This window comes from Vigna unguiculata, chromosome 5, assembly GCF_004118075.2.
Source record: "Vigna unguiculata cultivar IT97K-499-35 chromosome 5, ASM411807v1, whole genome shotgun sequence".
Lineage (NCBI taxonomy): Eukaryota > Viridiplantae > Streptophyta > Magnoliopsida > Fabales > Fabaceae > Vigna > Vigna unguiculata.
This window is the reverse complement of record NC_040283.1, coordinates 6,024,807-6,043,431: the sequence shown is the minus strand read 5'-3', so window position 1 is coordinate 6,043,431 and position 18,625 is coordinate 6,024,807. Positions and strand designations below refer to the sequence as shown.

At 33.2% G+C, this 18,625-nt stretch overlaps 3 protein-coding genes across 3 annotated transcripts; all 3 read right to left on the bottom strand.

Annotated features, from left to right (window-relative positions):
• Positions 1-1,187: 1,187 nt before the first annotated feature.
• LOC114185118 (pentatricopeptide repeat-containing protein At2g22410, mitochondrial-like) lies at positions 1,188-4,380 on the bottom strand. Its single transcript, XM_028072646.1, has 3 exons — positions 2,079-4,380; positions 1,727-1,816; positions 1,188-1,591 (listed from the first exon to the last, which is right to left on the bottom strand). Exon 1 carries the CDS (start codon positions 4,132-4,134, stop codon positions 2,401-2,403), a length of 1,734 nt encoding a protein of 577 aa, XP_027928447.1. The 5' UTR covers positions 4,135-4,380; the 3' UTR covers positions 1,188-1,591; positions 1,727-1,816; positions 2,079-2,400.
• Positions 4,381-5,294: 914 nt separating this feature from the next.
• Positions 5,295-10,554, bottom strand: LOC114185119 (serine/threonine-protein kinase rio1-like). Its single transcript, XM_028072647.1, has 12 exons — positions 10,157-10,554; positions 9,378-9,506; positions 9,179-9,271; positions 8,960-9,039; positions 8,458-8,571; positions 7,637-7,710; positions 7,155-7,231; positions 6,755-6,838; positions 6,578-6,670; positions 6,382-6,489; positions 6,229-6,300; positions 5,295-5,929 (listed from the first exon to the last, which is right to left on the bottom strand). Exons 1-12 carry the CDS (start codon positions 10,502-10,504, stop codon positions 5,486-5,488), a joined length of 1,716 nt encoding a protein of 571 aa, XP_027928448.1. The 5' UTR covers positions 10,505-10,554; the 3' UTR covers positions 5,295-5,485.
• A 1,956-nt stretch (positions 10,555-12,510) lies between these two features.
• Positions 12,511-14,776, bottom strand: LOC114186118 (LIM domain-containing protein PLIM2c-like). The gene is made up of 5 exons (XM_028074146.1): positions 14,482-14,776; positions 13,993-14,092; positions 13,829-13,857; positions 13,569-13,658; positions 12,511-13,254 (listed from the first exon to the last, which is right to left on the bottom strand). Exons 1-5 carry the CDS (start codon positions 14,614-14,616, stop codon positions 12,982-12,984), a joined length of 627 nt encoding a protein of 208 aa, XP_027929947.1. The 5' UTR covers positions 14,617-14,776; the 3' UTR covers positions 12,511-12,981.
• Positions 14,777-18,625: the final 3,849 nt, after the last annotated feature.

Below are 18,625 nucleotides of genomic sequence, written 5' to 3'. Positions count from 1 at the left end.
TAAATTAAAAAAAAATCGGGGAACCTAACTCCCCGTCCCTTAAAAGGGCACCACTGTATACGATTTGGTACACTTATGAATAAGTTAACATGATTGAAGTTCGACGTAATTAACAATGCACTACGTGGACAATTATAAGATGAAAACAAACCGAACAATATTGAAAAATGGTGGCACTAAATTCATTAAGTCACCCAAATGATGAAAAATTGGGTATCTACCATGCTAATAATCTTCCATCCATTTCTCTTCGGAAATATAATTTGGTTTAATAATTTATTTGATCTTTGTTTTTGTCTAAAAATGTCAAGTTGGTCCTTTAGTTTTTTTGAGTTTCAATTTGGTTTCAATTTGTGAAAAAGTTGATGTAATTTAGTCATTATTTGTGAAAAATTGATTCAATTTTGTTATTTTCGTTAAATTTTTTGAAACGAAGAAAGGATGTAATTAATATAATCTTAGTGTCAAATTTGATAAAAAATCATTGATCTATTTTATGAAATTTATTGAAAATGATTAAATTGTATCAATTTTTAAAAAATCAAGATGAAATTGGATTAATTTACACAAATGAGAACCAAATTGAAACTAAAAAGAATTTAAGAATTAACTTAACATTATTAATCGAAGACATGGACCAAATGAGTAAGTAAACCATATAAATTTTATTCCTCTTGATCAAATGCTTCAATTATAAATGAGATAATGACGGTTAAAGTTTTTTTTTTTTAACTTCCTACGATTTTAATTTAATAATGCATTTTCATTTTCAAATTTGATGTTTCTTTTTACCTATTTTATCTATGTAATAATAGTTCCATCCTTAAAAAAATTTTACAGTTATTTTTAAAATTTAAAACAATGATAATCACTAAATTCAATTTACGTAAAAATAAAAATAAAAATTTAATATAATAGAGTTTTTAAAAATTAGTTTACATTATTTTTAAACTAACGAAAATATGAGTTGCCAAATATCTGCTTCACATTTTTATTATATTAAAAATATATGCAACTTTATATTTTAATTATTTTTATCAAATTATTTGTATTGAATTTTGTTTTGATATTTATTTTGTCTTTTCAATAATCAAAGTAAAGAATATAACTCATAAAAAGATCAACACTAGAAGAACACATACAAAGATCAACACTAAAACCACAAATATAAAGATAGAATTTTGTGGAAGTGTTTGGTTGATTAGGATCACAGGATTCACTTTATTCAACAAACTAATTTTTTTTAACTGTATAAAAGTTGGGAGTGGTGGGACTTTGGGGCGTATGCATTCCCGCGGGAAAAGATGAAGTCTTTAAACAGTGGGAGTTCACTTGATCCAGTATTATGTATAAAAATGTCAAAGAATCAATAAAACAAGTGTGCTTGAAGACATGCCCCAGAGCTTTCTACAACAAGAGATGTTCTGGTTGCCTAATAATTCTTTCTTAATATTTAAGCCTTCAACACGATCTCAACCAATAGAACAAGCGCAATCAGGCTAACATTTATTGCGCATATTTAAATACCAGAACGGATGTTTTGTATAATATAGTTGCGAGTCCTTGACCGAAGTTTCATGATAAACCATGCCTGCCAGAAGAGAAGAAAGTAAGAAAAAGATTAACACATAACTAATTACTCAAACCGGGTCATCATAGCAGATTCTAAACCATGAGATCAAGAAAAAACGATAGAGTAAATAAAATTTTAAGGTGATTCCCATACTTTTTCCTGTTCAAGTGCATCATTTGAGAGCATGAACACAACTCTGTTCTGCATTTCGAATAAACCCGGGCATGTTCCAGGATTGATTGCCTGGTACAAATTTTAGAGTGAGTTCATAATAATTGTAAAAAGGAATCAACAGAAGAAAAAGATTCAGCTATCTATATACGATTTTGTAGCGGCCACTCACGATTTTAGTGGGGCATTGTTTGCAACTTAGTCTAGCGACTAATACAAAATGAGCACATCGCTAGTACTAAAAGCACATTAGCAATTTAGGCATCATTAAACCTATGTCCTACTAATTCTCATTTTATGCTAAAACTTATCGAGTCAGTAACAATTACATTACCGTGAGCATAATCAGTCTCTAACCAGTGAACCGGAGAAAACTCGTCGCAAGACAAAATAAAACATATGCCCAATTAGCAATTCCATCCGTAATCCGTTATTAGAATCAAAGTAGTGCTCCATCAAAGGAAACTACTAGTTCTCCATCAAAGTAGTGCTCCATGGCATCAGATAAGAATTAGAATCAAGTCACTTGCTTGACAAATTGAAGTTGATAAGGCCATCAGGTCAGGTTCAAAATTTTCAGACCTTTTGGTTTATCCTGTACATTGCACGTGCTGTCCCAGAAATGAATTCAATTTATGAAGTAAAAAATGAATCTTCTAGAGAACAGTTAATTCACTCTTCTGTTGATGTTTCATAGAAGAATCTTGAGAACTGTTTGGACCATTTATTTCTATGAAACTGCTACCTGATGGTTTCTGAACATTACTCTTATCCATCAGTCCTCTCATTTTAACGACATCTTCCCATCTATTCGAGCCCGCATAAGTATTAGAGGAAAGTACATAGTTACCACTATTAGAAGGATCCAGTTCAAGAAGCTTCTTTGTGGCAATCTCAGCCAAGTGAACATTTCCGTGAACCTGAGAAGCGCTCAGCAATATCCTCCACACTACCACATCTGGAGTCACAGGCATCTCTTTTATGAATTCATATGCCCTTTGTAAATTTCCAGAGCGACTCAGAAGATCCACAACACATCCATAATGTTTCATTTCAGGTTTCAGTCCATAAATTTTTCCCATACTTTCAAAATATTCCAATCCTTTGTCAACCAATCCAGCATGAGCACAGGCTAGCAATACTCCAACAAAGGCACCATGAGATGGACAAACACCTTCCCTCAACATCCGGGAAAAATAATCAAGTGCTGAATCTGCAAAGCCATTAACTGCAAAGCCTGAAATGATCGAAGTCCATGACACTGAGTCTTTCTTCCTCATTTCTTTAAACACTTCCAATGCTTTCCCAACTACACCACATTTGCAGTACATATCTATCAAGGCATTGCCAACATAAACATCAGCTTTCACATCATATTTCCGTATGTAGTCATGAACAGCCTCCCCAACATCAAGTGAACCAATATGAGCACATGCAGAAAGCACACTGGCAACCGTTATTTCATCCGGTTTCACCTTAGCTTCCATCATTTCCTTGAAGAGCCTCACTGCCTCCGTAAACTGGCTTGCTTGAGAGTAACCCGTGATCATAGAAGTCCATGATATCACATCTCTCTGCAGCATAGAGTCAAACAACTCCCGCGCAGCAACCAAGTTTCCTACTTTCCCATAACCCATAATCATGGTATTCCATGAAACTAAATTTCTCCGTTCCATCCGATCAAAAACTCCACGAGCCAGGTGCACCAAACCGCGCCGTCCATACATGTCAATCAGGGTATTCCCCAAGTAAACATCCATTTCCACTTTATTTTCCTCAATGTAGTCAACCATGGCATCAGCAACACTCCACTCACCCAAAACAGAGCATGCAAGAACAACCTTCACCATCGTCACAGCATCACCCTTCACATCAGCCACCCGCATCGCTTCGAAAACACCCAACACCTCCCTAAACCTCTTACACTGACCATACCCACAAATCAACGAATTCCAAGAAACCAAGTCCCTTTCAGGCATTTCATCAAACACCTTCCGAGCAAAATCCAGATGGCCACAAGAGCCATACATATGAATCAAGGCGTTGGAAACAAAGAGATAGGGTTCAAACCCAAGTTTCAAAACGCGACCATGAAGCGTTGTACCGCAAGGAACATGAGGAACTCGAGCACAGGCCTTGAAGAGAAAAGGGTAAGTAAGGTTGTCACCCAACAGGCCTTGGCGATACATGAGGTTGTACAAGCTAATTGCTTCGATGGGTTGGTCACTGAGGGACCAGCCACGGATCATGAGGTTCCAAAATGACAAGGTGGGTCGGTGGATTTGTTGGAAGAGGTGGTGGGCTTTGAGGATGGTTGAGGGGGAAAGTGCGTAGGACTTGAGAAGGTTGTAAATGGTGGAAGGGTCTGTTCTGAGATTTGGGTTCATCATGTTTTGTTGATTTATGAACTACACCAAACTTCAAATACCAGTTATTTATACTCTTGCCTTCTTTCTTTCTAAACCTCGCCTTGGAGAAACCATGTTACTTGATTTCTGAACTCTAACAAATTCTTTTAACACAAATTTAGAATGTAATTTTACATTTCTGATTGACAAGTAAAAAAAAAGCCCTGTAAATGAATTTTTAGGTGCAGAAAACTACAGTTGAAATCACTAATTAAATTTTTTGTTAGAATATCTCAAAGGTGAAAAGGTAAGAGGTAGAATGAACTCCAATGCTTCAGTAGAAACCACTAAAAATTTTCTACATACACCTAAGCTACAAAAAATAAAAAAATCTTATTGCAGCTATTTAACTATCTTTGGAGTGCTAAAATTTTATACAGAGAATCGCGTGTTATTAAAATGATGAGTCAGAGTTACTTTGTCTTCTCACTTTGATTCTCCTCACAACTTTCTCCTAACATGGTTGCTCTAAGAAAAGAGACAACAAACTTCCATGTCCTAAAAAACACTATTTTTTTTTTCAATCTTTATTCATAAATAATAAATTTTAGTGACGTGAAAAAAATGATAATGTGGTGATTTTTGACATAATCATCATCCATCATGTTAACCATTAACATATCCAAACTGATAGATACTAATATTTTATGTTTTAAAACTTTAATTCTAATACTTTTTTCAAGTTTTAGCTTTAGATCATATGATATTTTTAAATAAAAAAATGGAAGTGGTTGTTACTTTATCAAAAATATAAAAAAAGTATAGATCTCATTTTATTAAAAATATAAAAGAAAAAGTTTTATTTTAAAATTAGAAAATTGTAAATTTCGTTTACGTGATTATCAGTTCAATATTAACATCCTCTTTCAATAACATTATTAAGAACTCAGTTCAACATTTTAAGGTGTAAGTGTTAGAATTTGTGACTCTTCAATATTTTTTAATATTCTGTCTTAATTTGGAGGTTATAAGTTGTCAACATTTTTAATAGCCATTACAATCAGCGCGTGCATATTACTACATCATTGAGATTTTCACATGAGAAAATCATGAAAGGGAAGAGGTACAAAAGTAAGATCTCATAAATTTTGGTCAACTATAATGATTACATATCCGCAAATTAACTTCCATGACAACATAAATCAGTAGAAACTCGAATTGTAATGTATAAATAACTAATCTTCAGAAGTAAACAAAATTTGAAACTTGAATAAAACTAAACAAAGGAAGTGCATCTATCTTGAAGTTATTTTCCATTACACACTTCCATTCAACTTGATACAAACAGAAACTGTAGAAAAAAAGAAGCAAATATTACAGATATAACTACTATCTATCTGGTCTTGCGTGATTTAGCCAACTTTTTCTTTCTTTTCTTAACAGCCTTAGGAACTTTAGTTTTACGTGCTTCTCTTTTCTCCTCCTTCACCTTCTTCTTATTATCTTTTCTAGCCTCTTTTCTAGCAGCTTTTCTATCTGCAGGATCCATTGTTTCACTTTCTGAGGATGAATCCTCCTCAGAATCACTTTCGTCATCTTGGTCCTCGTCAGATTGAACCTCAGCATCATCCTCCAAGTTGTTAGATTTATCATCAGAAATGTTCGGTGAATCTTTTGTGGCATTTGATTTCTGCTGGGAAGACTGAGTTAATGACAAGGCATGCTTAAGGCCAGTAATAGTCTGGTAGTATAAGTCTTTAGTGTCCTTCCCACTTGTTATCCGTTGTACATCCTCCTCAGCATTCTTAACATCTTCAAGTGTATTTGGAATGAAAGACTGTAACAAGAGTTCAAGAACTTAAACATGTAAGAATGAACAGAAAAGATTAATGTGTTCGTAAAACTCAAGCTCACACATACTCTTGGGAAAGTAAATAAGAATAAGAATGAATTTTGTACTCAAGCTAAAAGCATATACTACGGTCACGCTCTTAGATGTGGCTCACACATAAATTCAAATATGATATTTGAACAATAATAATAATATACAGTTTTTTCACCCATGACCAGAGCTTCTTGGTTTTTTCATTAAGGATAATAACTATAAAATGATGTTGAGATAACAAGGGAAGTTACCTGCACAAATACAGAGTCTGCAATCTCATCCTCTACAGATACATCTCCTCTAGCCAAAATTTTTTGTTGCATCTAGAAATATTTCAAAAACCAGTCAAGATCTCTTTGAAGCTGGTCAGCGATCATAAACCATAATATAACAAAGCCAAATACCTCTTCCAAGTAACTATCCACAGCATCATCAGCTATTGATGCATCAACAATAAAATCAAACAATTCTCTTATTGTCATGACCGCTACACCATGCTTTTTAAAGAAATCCTGCAGGCCAAGAAGCTACTTAATCACACTCTTTCCAAAAAAGTCAACAAGGAATCTATAATTACATATAACAATTGGAAGTACTTACAGATACATGAACACAATCTTCACGCAGAAAATCTAAGGCATGAGGATGTTCAGGATCGACAGCTTGAGAAACATCAATAATATACAAGTGACCCTGGCAAAAAAGGAACATGTGAATTGACTATTGGCAGATTGACATTCAATCAATGAAATATAAACTGGAGAAAGAATTGCTCACCTCATAATATAGTATATTATATTCACTCAGATCTCCATGTACCAATTTGCATTTCTGATACATAGTCCGCATTGCTATAATAATCTGAAACAAGAAATACTCAAATGATTTCAACCCAAAGTTTTGATTTTATGGAATAGAAACTAGAAAAACGTGAATGATAATCACTAAATAAATGGAACAGACAAAATTGTGATTTCTAATTAATCCCAACCCTAATAGAATGCACTCAAAACAGTGTTTTAAAAAGTGTGTTGTGTTGCAGGCATGTCTCTTCTAGACAAGTAACCTCAGTAAAAACTGTATACTATAGCATCCCAGCATCATAAGACACTCGTTAAAGGATTCTATGTACGAAACCATGCTAGCATCAGAAGAATACTGTAGTGATTGGACACACCTCAACATAGCCTTCCCGCAACTTGTCTAAAGATAAAGCAGCATCTTTAAGACGAGGGGCAGCCCAACCAGATTTTCCTTCAAAAAACAACAAAACCAGAGAATTTAAATAAAATTGTATTTGTATTTATTTTTTCTATCCTAAACTGCAGTCGGCATTAGAATCTGATGTTATATGCCGTAGCAAGAAATTGAAATTTCTATGAACGATAACAATAAATTTTTTAGTGCTGAGGTAACTACAAGTAGTTATACATACTAGTACAAAAAAACAAGTACACTATTCATCACACTCTTCATTCATTCTTCTTTTTTATTTTTTTTTTCTCAACAGTAGACATTATACACTGATATTCCATATATTCAGTGATAGAATAATAGACATTTGAGAGCAACAGATCACATATAAACAACTAGTCACATTCATCAGAGTAACATCAGATTATATTCTTGAATTCTTGAAATTCAGAACAAAATTAATACCTATAAACTCCATAACCAGAACATGTAGTCGCAGAATATATGCTGTAGGACACCTAATTCCTGCTGCCTTAAGCCTGCAATCCAATATAAACAGGGTAAAAGAAATAGTCCATGTAAGCATGTAATCAAACTTTTGTTTCTCTTATTGGAAACATCCAACCGAACAAATCCACAAGCACACAGAAGAGCCACCTCAACGGAAAAAGAAAAGGTAGTGCATGTAAAAATTGATGCACAAAACATTGCCTCTTCAGCACACATTAAAACTTGATACCTTTAAGACAAATACACAGTTCATAAAAGAATTTGCACCTAAAAATATGACTACACAAGTTCCTGATAAGTACAAGCCATAATAGAATACATCTAAGGTCCATAGTGCTTCAAATCATAACTTATAAATAAGAGGGTTAAGCAACAAAAACCCCAATGACGTATTCATTCTCTCTTCAAGTCCTTCCCTTGTTATTTTAACAGTCTAATTTAGTTCATTGTATTGTACTCCTTTTGATCTTGGATATAAGCAATAACAAAAAAAAAACTAATTCACACTGATTTAAAACGTTAGTAACTTTGAATTATACTAAACTTATTTAAAAAATAACCACTGTTCCTGATTTACCCTTCCTTATAACTTGATATCAAGAATAAAAGAGAGTCATTGGAAGTAAAGATTTCAATTAAATAAAGGGCTTTTAGAGATAGCTTCGTTAAATAGAGTAAAACTAGTTGAGATTTGCGTATACACAGAGGCTGGGGGGAGTACTTTGATTTTTACAAGAATTTTAGAAGAAGAGAAAGAAGTAAGAACAAAAGTGAACCTCATAAGATTCCTCATTTCTTTCTCTGCCCATTTTTGTACCATCTTTCTGGGATTATGCTTGCTGTATCCATTTCTAAACCGGAAGTCTCCTTGTACATATCTATCTCTATCCCTGATATCATAAGATAATAGAACGCAGTTCATAAAATAAAATAACTTGAATCAAGAAACTGTTTCAAGTAAATGTAGCAGAAGTATATTACAAGCTGCCTTTTCGCTGTGTGTATCTAATGAATAAATTAAAAAAATCCATCCAGAAAGTATCAATAATTCCTAGCCCAGGGCATTTTATAATTCTTCAACAATATATTATATAGGAAAACAGAGAGAATAGACAAAAACAATACGACAAGTACACCTGAATACAAATCCTACTTTTCTCCTTAAAAGAGAGAAAACAAAGGTATGATTGCCTATATAGTTCCGCTTAACATTTCAGCCTTCAAAACAATTGACAGTAACAGAAGAAGCTGAAACAAGCTAATATCTGATATACTTACTTAAATACCAAAATAGATGTTTTGTATACTTTTATTGCAAGTTCTTGATCACCAGATTTAGTTGCATGATAAACATTTGCCTGTTAGAAAACAACGTAAGAAACAGAAATATGGCTTAACATCACATAATCAATTATCCAAACCATGTTACTGTCATAGAACCTAAACAGTAAGATTGAGAGAAAAAAAGGAAATAAAAGCTCCAGGCACATCACATACTTCCTTGCCGGTTGAAATGCATCCATTGATATCATCAAAGACACCTCTGTTCATCATCTTATACAAAACCATGCGTGTTCTTTGATCAATTGCCTGGAGGAAACTTTAGAGTTACTTGCATAATAATTGTAAAAAAGGAATCAACAAAATAACAAGGCTCCATTTAGGTGCCACATTTGATGAAATCACCATTACTCACCTGTTCAACAGTTGCTCGGTCTGCTTTATCTGTAGTTTTAGTTTTCCCAACGGCACTTTCTCTAACACTTCCACGGATGGCTGTCGTCACAGAGTTTGACATGCCAATATTCATCCTCCCTTCCCACTCCTGCACCACCAACCACCTAATTTAAAAGTACAACAACACAAGCATACCCCACAGAATTCCAAAAACCACCATTCACCACACAACTTCAAATTCAAACTAGTCCATATTAAAGGAACACAAAAGACCCAATAAAACAGAAGTGAGAAGTCAAGATCATGCACCATGCTCACAATTTGAAAAAAAATATTATCTTTAATAGATAACAAAATGTCCCCAGTGGATAATCAAGAATAACACACATTAACAGTCACGAAAACAGCTATAATGAAGTAATCACGTTAACCCGCTAAGCACTGTAAATTTATCCCAAACTTCAGAAAACGAAATCAGCATTCCCCTATGCAAGTATCCTCCTTTTGGAACAATCATGTTCCAAAGATTGTCAAACACTAAATGTTAGCACATCTTCTAGCCAGTCAAGGTTCAAACCTTGACCTTGACTCACCACATTTAAGAAGATAGCCTTTCTGATAAACCCAACCTTCGGTTAATTAATTAACATGGTTCATGATCAGTCATGAAAAAATAAAATAAAAATCCAAACTTCAACTAACAAACAAAAAAATAAACAGTTTAGAACGAATGAGGGGATACCCATTTAGCTATTGACAATTATGAACAAAAAGAAGTAAAAGGACATGTAAGAAAACCTCCAAGGGTGAAGCTCGAATGTGGTGGGAGAACTTTTGGTTGCGATTGGCGAGAGGTTGGAGAGTTGAGGAATGGAGGTGGTGGCCACCGTGAGCATTGGGGCGCCTAGAAGTGAGGGAAAAGGAACCTTCATCTTCCTCCTTCGAATACAAACAGTCCAACACATCACCGATTTCAGAATCCGAAGAACTCAAAACCTCTTCATCTTCTTCGTCTTCAACTTCATCTTCTTGATCTTGTTGTTGTTCTGGGTGATTATTAAGCTTGTTCTCGACATCGTTTTCCATTAGTGAATGTGTGACGTTGCTAATCAAGTGAACGGCTTCCTCTGTACCCGGAGCGGCCATTGGAGGGTTGGAGAAAAAATAACCTACGCTTTCACTATGATTCAATATTTCTTTTCAGGATATTTAATATATGATTGAATACATATTTATTTTAGGAAGAACTAGTATTTTAGGACTTGAATTATATTTATTTTTATATACTAAACTAATAATTAATATAATTTTAGATAGATTATCGTAGAATAAAATTTATAGTGAAAAACATCATCAAATAACTAAAATATATCTTTTGTTTGCAGAAAACAATTTAAATTAAGATGAAGTAGCATGCTCTATCTATGTATTTTTCATATACGAATTATATTATATTAATAAAGGATAATAGTATAATATTATTAAGTTAATATATAAAATAAATATATATTTATTAAAAATAAAATAAAATGAATAAAAAAAAAAAAATAAACCATTTTATACAAAATTAGCGAATACACAGTCGTTTGATGTGTTTGTGTATTCATATTTTTTAATTTTCAAGAAATTTAAGATAAATAATAAAAATAATTTAAACAAAAATAATAAAAATAATTTAAACAAAAATAACAAAAATAAAAGAAGAAAATTTAAATAATAATTTAAAATAAAAGAGATTTGTAAAAAAATTATTAAAAGTAAATTATTTATAAAATAATTAATTTTTAAAATAAATAAGGAAAAACGGGTAATATAAAATGTGGACATGAAAGGAGAAATTCCCTTTATTGTTATAGAAGATATAGATAAATAGATAGATAGAAGATATAGATATAGATAGATAGATATATAAGATAGATAGATAAATAAAAATAACAATTAATTTTAAAAAATTTAATAAATAATTATATTATAAATGATATAATTAGTAGTATGAAATGTAAATATAAAAGAGATTTATATATTATTATAGATAAGTAAAAACAGATGATGTGTTTTATTTTTTGATAGTAATAAAAAATAATAATAATATTATTATTATTTCTGTTTTTATTATAATTATAAAATTAAACATAAGTAATTTTTATAATTTTATGGTAATAGTTTTTATTTATTTTATAAATAGTTTTACAATTACAAAAATAATTAAGTTAAAAAAAATTCAAATTAAAAAAAACAAAATTTTAAGAAACTGTCAATTAAATAGTAAATTTGATAAAATATTTAAATGGTAAGGAAAAATCTCTTTTATATATAGATATAAATTATATAAAATTTATTTTATATTAAAATATATTAAATAAAAATTATTAATTTATTGTGAATAATTAAAAAATTAACAATTTTTTTTTTCTTTTTTGATTTATTTATTGAGAATTTTTTACGGATGGATAACCCATTTATAAAAATAACTAATTTTTAAATATTAAAAAATTGTAAAACATATTATAATAATTTAATTTTGAATTTTTAAATAACAAATTTAAGGATAATTTGGTTATGAAAAAAAATTATTGGATTAATTTTGATAATATTGATGAAAGTAGAATTATATTTTGAAAAAACTATGAAAGGATAATTAACAATTAGATAAATGAAATTGATAAATTTTTTTATTTTTTATTTTTATAATGAATAAATTTATTTCATAAATAAATTATGTCAATAATATTAATAAATAAATGAATTTAAACAAGTATATATGTTGTTCTAGCATAAACTCCAAAGTTTTAATGTTATTCATTTTCACTCCAAAGAAATGATTGGTTTTTGAATTAAAATTTCTTCAGAAGAGTTTAGAATTTTTGATAATTTGATCGGTCCAATCTTATTTCATGAGTAAAAAAGTCTTATTCTAGACTTTGCTTGATGAAAATTTATTCAGCCATCAAATTTAAGGATTTCGAATAGCAAATCTCATTCGGAGAATGATAAGGCAATTTCTTATTCAATTTTGCTTGGTGAATTAAATTTAAATCTACTAATATCCTCTTAAGGTAATATGTTATAGTAAAGATGCATGAAAAGTGTTTGATGGAATGCCTTTACAAGATGAGGGCTAATGATGTTTCACAGCTTGAAAATCATGCCCTTTAATGCTTTCCCTAAACATTTGAATATCTCAGTATGCTTTCTTTCAGCATAGTGTAAGTGCATATATAGAGATTTTCCTAAGTTCTTGCATTTGTCATGTCTACCATCCTCAGAAATGTCATTAACCTGATGAAGTATCATTCCCAAATGAAGTGAAAATGGGTAGAAAAAATTGTGAACCATATTAGATTGTGTCCCGTAAGTTATTATTACATAGTAGTGATATGATATGATATCAAACGAGGAGAAAAATCTCCGATAAAGAATATCTTGTAGTGAACAACTCTTTGTTTAAATACATAAATAAACCTCTCAAATTAGCTTACAATAAACTAATTTGTGAAAAAATGTCAGAAAGTGGAATTTAACCAAACAAGAGTGAGCCAAGTGCCAAGACTCGAACGAAAGAACTTTCTATAGTATATCCCTGAAAGAAAGGGAGGAAGCAACTCATATTTTCTATGCTTCATTTAGGATTTTTCTTCTGTTTCTTCCTCTTCAGGTTCCTTTGGCTTTGGTGGTTCTTCCTCTTCGACTGGTTCAGGAGGTGGTGTGACATTCTTCCTGTTTGCAGCAGCTTGGAGTACGTGATGGTAGTTCCCTTTCTCCATGAAAAGCTGTTGGAAATGGTGCCTGCAGTAGAGGACACCGTCTAGGGCAGCATAGGAGGAATGTGTGAGGTGGCAACCTGCATGAGCACACCTAAAGCAAGTCTTGTGATAGCATTCCCCTTCCAGTGTCATCTATTCAGCAAAGCAACAATCATTTAGCTACTTCAGTTCAATCAAAATTCTAATCCAGGTGACCACAAATAGTTTAAAAACAAGCTAAAATGTGAAATCTTTTTCTGGATTTTTCAACCAGGCAGACCAACCACAACCAGCATCCACATGTTTCAGGCTCAATGCTTTAAGGAAGTGAGGACTATTCTGCCATTTCCTTTGTATCAAACATATAATGGAAAAACAAAATCTTATTTCAAATTGTTCGGTGAGATAGTATTTCAGGCTCAGCGCTTGAAGGGTTGTGAGATGGTCTTCTGATAGATACTACAAACCTTTTCCAGAGGATAGACTGTTTTTGAGCAAACTGAACATTTGTCTAGAGTTCCACTGAACATGGACGAGAGTCGGTTGGGGGTCTTATTCTGAAAATGAAGATTCTTGTTATTGACACGTTAGAAAATCACACAAGAATATTTGAAAGAAAAAAATTATGTAGCTCTTTTTGATGCCTTAAGCTTATTAAAGCTAAGGTCTTAATAATGATGATGATGATGATTTCCAAGTGTATACTCAAACTGGGTAGTGAGCGTACCATCTCATTTTGTTTTTCAGAAGATCTTGCTGTGCCGCATTACAATCATGAAAAAAACGCATAGCATGTTAGCCAAGCCAATAGAAAGTTACTGGTGCAAATGAATCTGCACTTACTGAGATTGTGGCTAAAAAAGGTGCTGACAGAAGATGGTAACATGTTACCTGTCTGAAAGTTCTTGCTGAAATTGCCAGATTCCTTGAAAAGCTGTTCAAAGTGTGGCTTGCAGTAGAGGACACCGTCCATTGAAGAGTATGTACTCATCTAACCAAAATATAATTGCACCATTGGCACCAAAGTTAAGAACAAGTTTAAACTACACAAATTGATTTTTCTTGAATCAATTCATATCAAAGTACAAGATTGGTCATTTATGTCATTACAAATTTCAAATTCTAGCACCAGGATTCCAAGATCAAAACTAGTTTCCACACATTTCATGAATGAGTTGTGCAAGTAATTAGCTCAGTAATTGCATGCTTCTATTCTATATGATTTTGATGACAAAACTGCATTGTTGGTATTTGGTTAAACAGGTCTCATATTAACACTATAAGAATGAGAGAAAACAACAAACATATTCAGAAGACATGAATATGGCATCAAAAGAACTGAAGATGAAGAAAAAATGGCGTGGAAGAAGCATCATATACCGTGAGGTATCCCTTGCAGTGACTGCATCGGAAGCAGTTCTTATGGTAAGGTATACCTTCAAGAGTTAACAAGTCAACCACATAAACAGTCTTATCACAAGCCTTGCATTTATCAAGAGTTCCTGTGAATGACATTTTGGCTTTCCTCCTCAAGAATGATGCAAAACAAGGCTCAGGAATTTTCTGGCTGGTGTTTCTGTTTTTCCCTTAATCCAAGATCAGAGGATTAAAGAGAAGTTCAACAAGAGAGAACAGCACACATTACCTTGCACCTCAGACAAATAAGGATTGAATAAAGTCTTTGGTATGTCTTAGCAAAGTAATTTAAATCAGATTATAACGTATTTGATTGCTATGGTAAATGGTTGGCAAGTGATTAGAGACCTCAAAATATTAAGCAAACGATGGGAAATCCTTACCGTAATTTGTGGATGAAAAAAATTTATTGTGTGGAGTGAAAAACATTGACCATTTCAACAACATATACAACAAAATAAAAAATAACTCATTCCAACTATTCTTGAATTTAACTTTTTTATATTTAACTAGCCAAGTAAAGAAAATTTTCATATTTAAGATGCTGAAAAAAGTTAAATCCAGAATAATCCAAAAGAAAAAATTAAATCCACATAAAGCAGTTATATTTTTAGAATCTGATAAATTAAGAGGACTTTGCATTCCTTGTAAGAAAAAAAAAACATCTTTTTCTCTCATAAATTTCACTCTGTTGGTCTCAACCAATTTGAACCTTGCCACGTTCCTTCTGTAAATCTGTTTATGGTAAAAAAAATCTTTCTAGCTTTTATTTTAAGTATTGGCTAAACAAAATTATATTAGTTTCGTATAAATACTAATTTATTTTAGTAATTTATAATATTTTGATTGTTATAATTTCAGTACATTAAACTTTAAAACTCAAAAAGCAGTTAATTTGCTACCTTATACACATATTCAACAGCAATTAGTTTACTACCATATATACGTTAAACATTAATTAATAGTGTCAAAAAATGAGAGAATGAAATTGTCTGTGATAACATGATTCACAGTGAGAGAAGAATTTACATTACCTCTCTACCATCAATTGTTTTAATTTTTCTAAACATATAACATTATATTTTGTTAATGGATTGTGATTTGTGCCACAAACAAAAGGGTTATCTCTTAATCTTATTTTATTGCGGTTTTAATAGTCTCAATTATTTTTGTTTTAATTTTTTTATATATACTTTTGTTAGGAATCCAAGTGTGAGTCTAAGTCCCACATTGACCATAATTGAGAAAGTAGAGCACCATATAAGGATCAAGGCCCATAAACCCATTGCCTTAAGGTTTTGGGTTGAGAGTGGTGTCGGTATCTTATGTAGTTGGGCTCAGATCTAATTGGTGTTGTTCTCCCCAGTGAAAACCCCTCTGTAAAACCTGACAAGTGGCATCAGAGCTCTTGGTTGGGCTATATTTACTTGCTTGAATGATGGAGGCAAATGCAAAGATGGTTGCTTTGAATGGTACAAATTATCAATGAAAGATTTATTATTTGTCAAGAAATTGCATCTTCCGGTCTTTACTACACAGAAGCCAGATTCTATGTCTGAAGAAGAATGGGACTTTGAGCACCAACAGGTATGTGGTTTTATTCGGCAATATGTGGTTTTATTCGGCAATATGTTGAAGATAATGTTTATAATCATATTGCTAATGAGACACATGCTAGAGCTTTGTGGGAGAAGATTGATGTTAAATTGCTTGATGAATTTGAGGTACAGGGAGAATTCAGTTTGATGACGAAGTTATGGGATTATGGTTGCTTAATACTCTACCAGAGTCTTGGGAGGTATTTCGGGTTTCAATTACAAACTCTGCCTCGAATGGTGTTGTTTCTTTTCAGATGGCAAAAAGCGGTGCTCTTAATGAAGAGATGAGAAGGAAGGCACATGGTTCTTCATCTCAGTCTGAGATGCTTGTTACAGAAGCTAGGGGGAGAAGTCAGAAAAAGGAACATAAAGGTGGTAGAGAGAAGAGTGGGAGCAAGTCCAAGTCAAGATACAAGAATTTAGAGTGCCATTTTTGTCATAAAACTGGGCACATTCAGAAATACTGTTTTAAGTGGAAAAAGGAGAACAAAGACAAGAAGGGCAAACAGAGAGAGAATGATCATGATGATGATGATCGTGTCACTACTGCTACAGATGGTGATCTTGTTCTTCTTCGTGACTTTGAGTCCGTTAATCTTGTATCTGATGAGAGCATGTGGATTATTGATAGTGGTGCTACATTGCATGTTACACCTAGGAAGGAGTTCTTCACATCTTACACTTCTGGTGATTTTGGAGTGTTGAAGATGGGTAATGATGGTGAGTCTAAAGTGATTGGTGTTGGTGATGTTTGCCTACAAACCAACATGGGAGTGCAGTTGTTGCTTAAAGGAGTCAAACATGCTCCAGATGTCCGTTTTAATTTAATCTCTGTGCAGTTGCTTGATGATTGTGGTTATGACAATCACTTTGGTTCTAGTAAATGGAAGCTCACTAAAGGTAACTTGGTTATGGCCAGAGGGGAGAAACAATCTAAATTGTATTGGACTAAAGCTTTGGTTGCTAAAGACAGTGTGAATGCTATGTATATGGAGGCATCTTTGTGGCACCGGAGGCTTGGTCATATAAGTGAGAAAGGGCTTAACTGCTTAGCTAAAAAGGATGTGCTTATGGGATTGAGAAATGCAGAATTGGAGAAATGTTCTCATTGCATGGCTGGTACACAAACCAGAGTATCTTTTAAGAAGCATCCACCCTCAAGGAAGTCAGAATTGCTTGAATTGGTGCATTCTGACGTTTGTGGCCCATTAAAGGTAAAGTCATTTAGTGGTGCACTTTACTTTGTTACTTTTATTGATGATTGTTCCAGGAAGCTATGGGTCTATGCTCTTCAGCGGAAAGGTCAAGTACTTGAAAAGTTCAAGGAATTTCATGCTATGGTTGAGAGGCAATCAGGCAAGAAGTTGAAATGCATCCGTAGTGATAATGGTGGTGAGTACCGTGGACCTTTTGATGTTTATTGCAGGCAGCATGGTATTAGACACGAGAAGACTCCTCCTAAAACTCCTCAGTTGAATGGTCTAGCGGAGAGGATGAACAGGACCTTGGTTGAAAGGGTTATATGTATGGTTTCGGAAGCAAAGTTGCCTAAGCACTTTTGGGGAGAGGCATTGCTTGCAGTTGTGCATGTTATTAATCTCAGTCCCGTAGTTGCTTTGAATACTGAGGTGCCAGACAAAGTTTGGTTTGGTAAGAATGTTAACTATGATCATTTGCGTGTCTTTGGTTGCAGGGCATTTGTTCATGTTCCTAAGGATGAAAGATCCAAGTTAGATAAAAAGACAAGGCAATGTATCTTTATTGGCTATGGTGAGGATGAATTTGGCTACAGGTTTTATGATCCTGTTGAGAAGAAGCTTGTTAGAAGCCGTGATGTACAATTCATGGAAGACCAGACCATTGAAGACATTGATAAGGTGGAGAAGACCACACCCGAGAAAGACAATAATCTCACTAATGGTAATCCGATGAGGTTGTCCGCTCACAATTTGGAGAATGTTGAAACGGAAGCTCAAGACAATGAGCAACATGGTGATGTTGATGATCAACAGTTTGGAAGTGGAGTAGAGGTTCTAATTGATGATGCTCAAGAGGAACATGATGATGATGATGATCTTGGTGATATACCTGAATCACCTCAAGTCCAACTCAGGAGGTCTAATAGACAGAAACAACCTTCTACAAGGTATTCTTGTGATGAGTACATAACCTTGACTGACGGTGGAGAACCTGAGTGTTTTGAAGAGGCTTTGGATAATGAAGAGAAGAAATAGTGGCTGGATGCAATGCAAGATGAGATGAAATCTTTGCATGATAATCACACTTACGACTTGGTGAAATTGCCTAAGGGCAAAAGGGCATTGGAAACTAGGTGGATTTTCAGGGTGAAACAAGATTCAAATTCTACGCTTCCAAGGTACAAGGCCAAATTAGTGGTGAAAGGTTTCAGACAGAAAAAGGGTGTTGATTTTAATGAGATTTTCTCACCTGTGGTGAAAATGTCATCCATCAGAACTGTGCTAAGTTTAGCTGCTACTCTTGATTTGGAG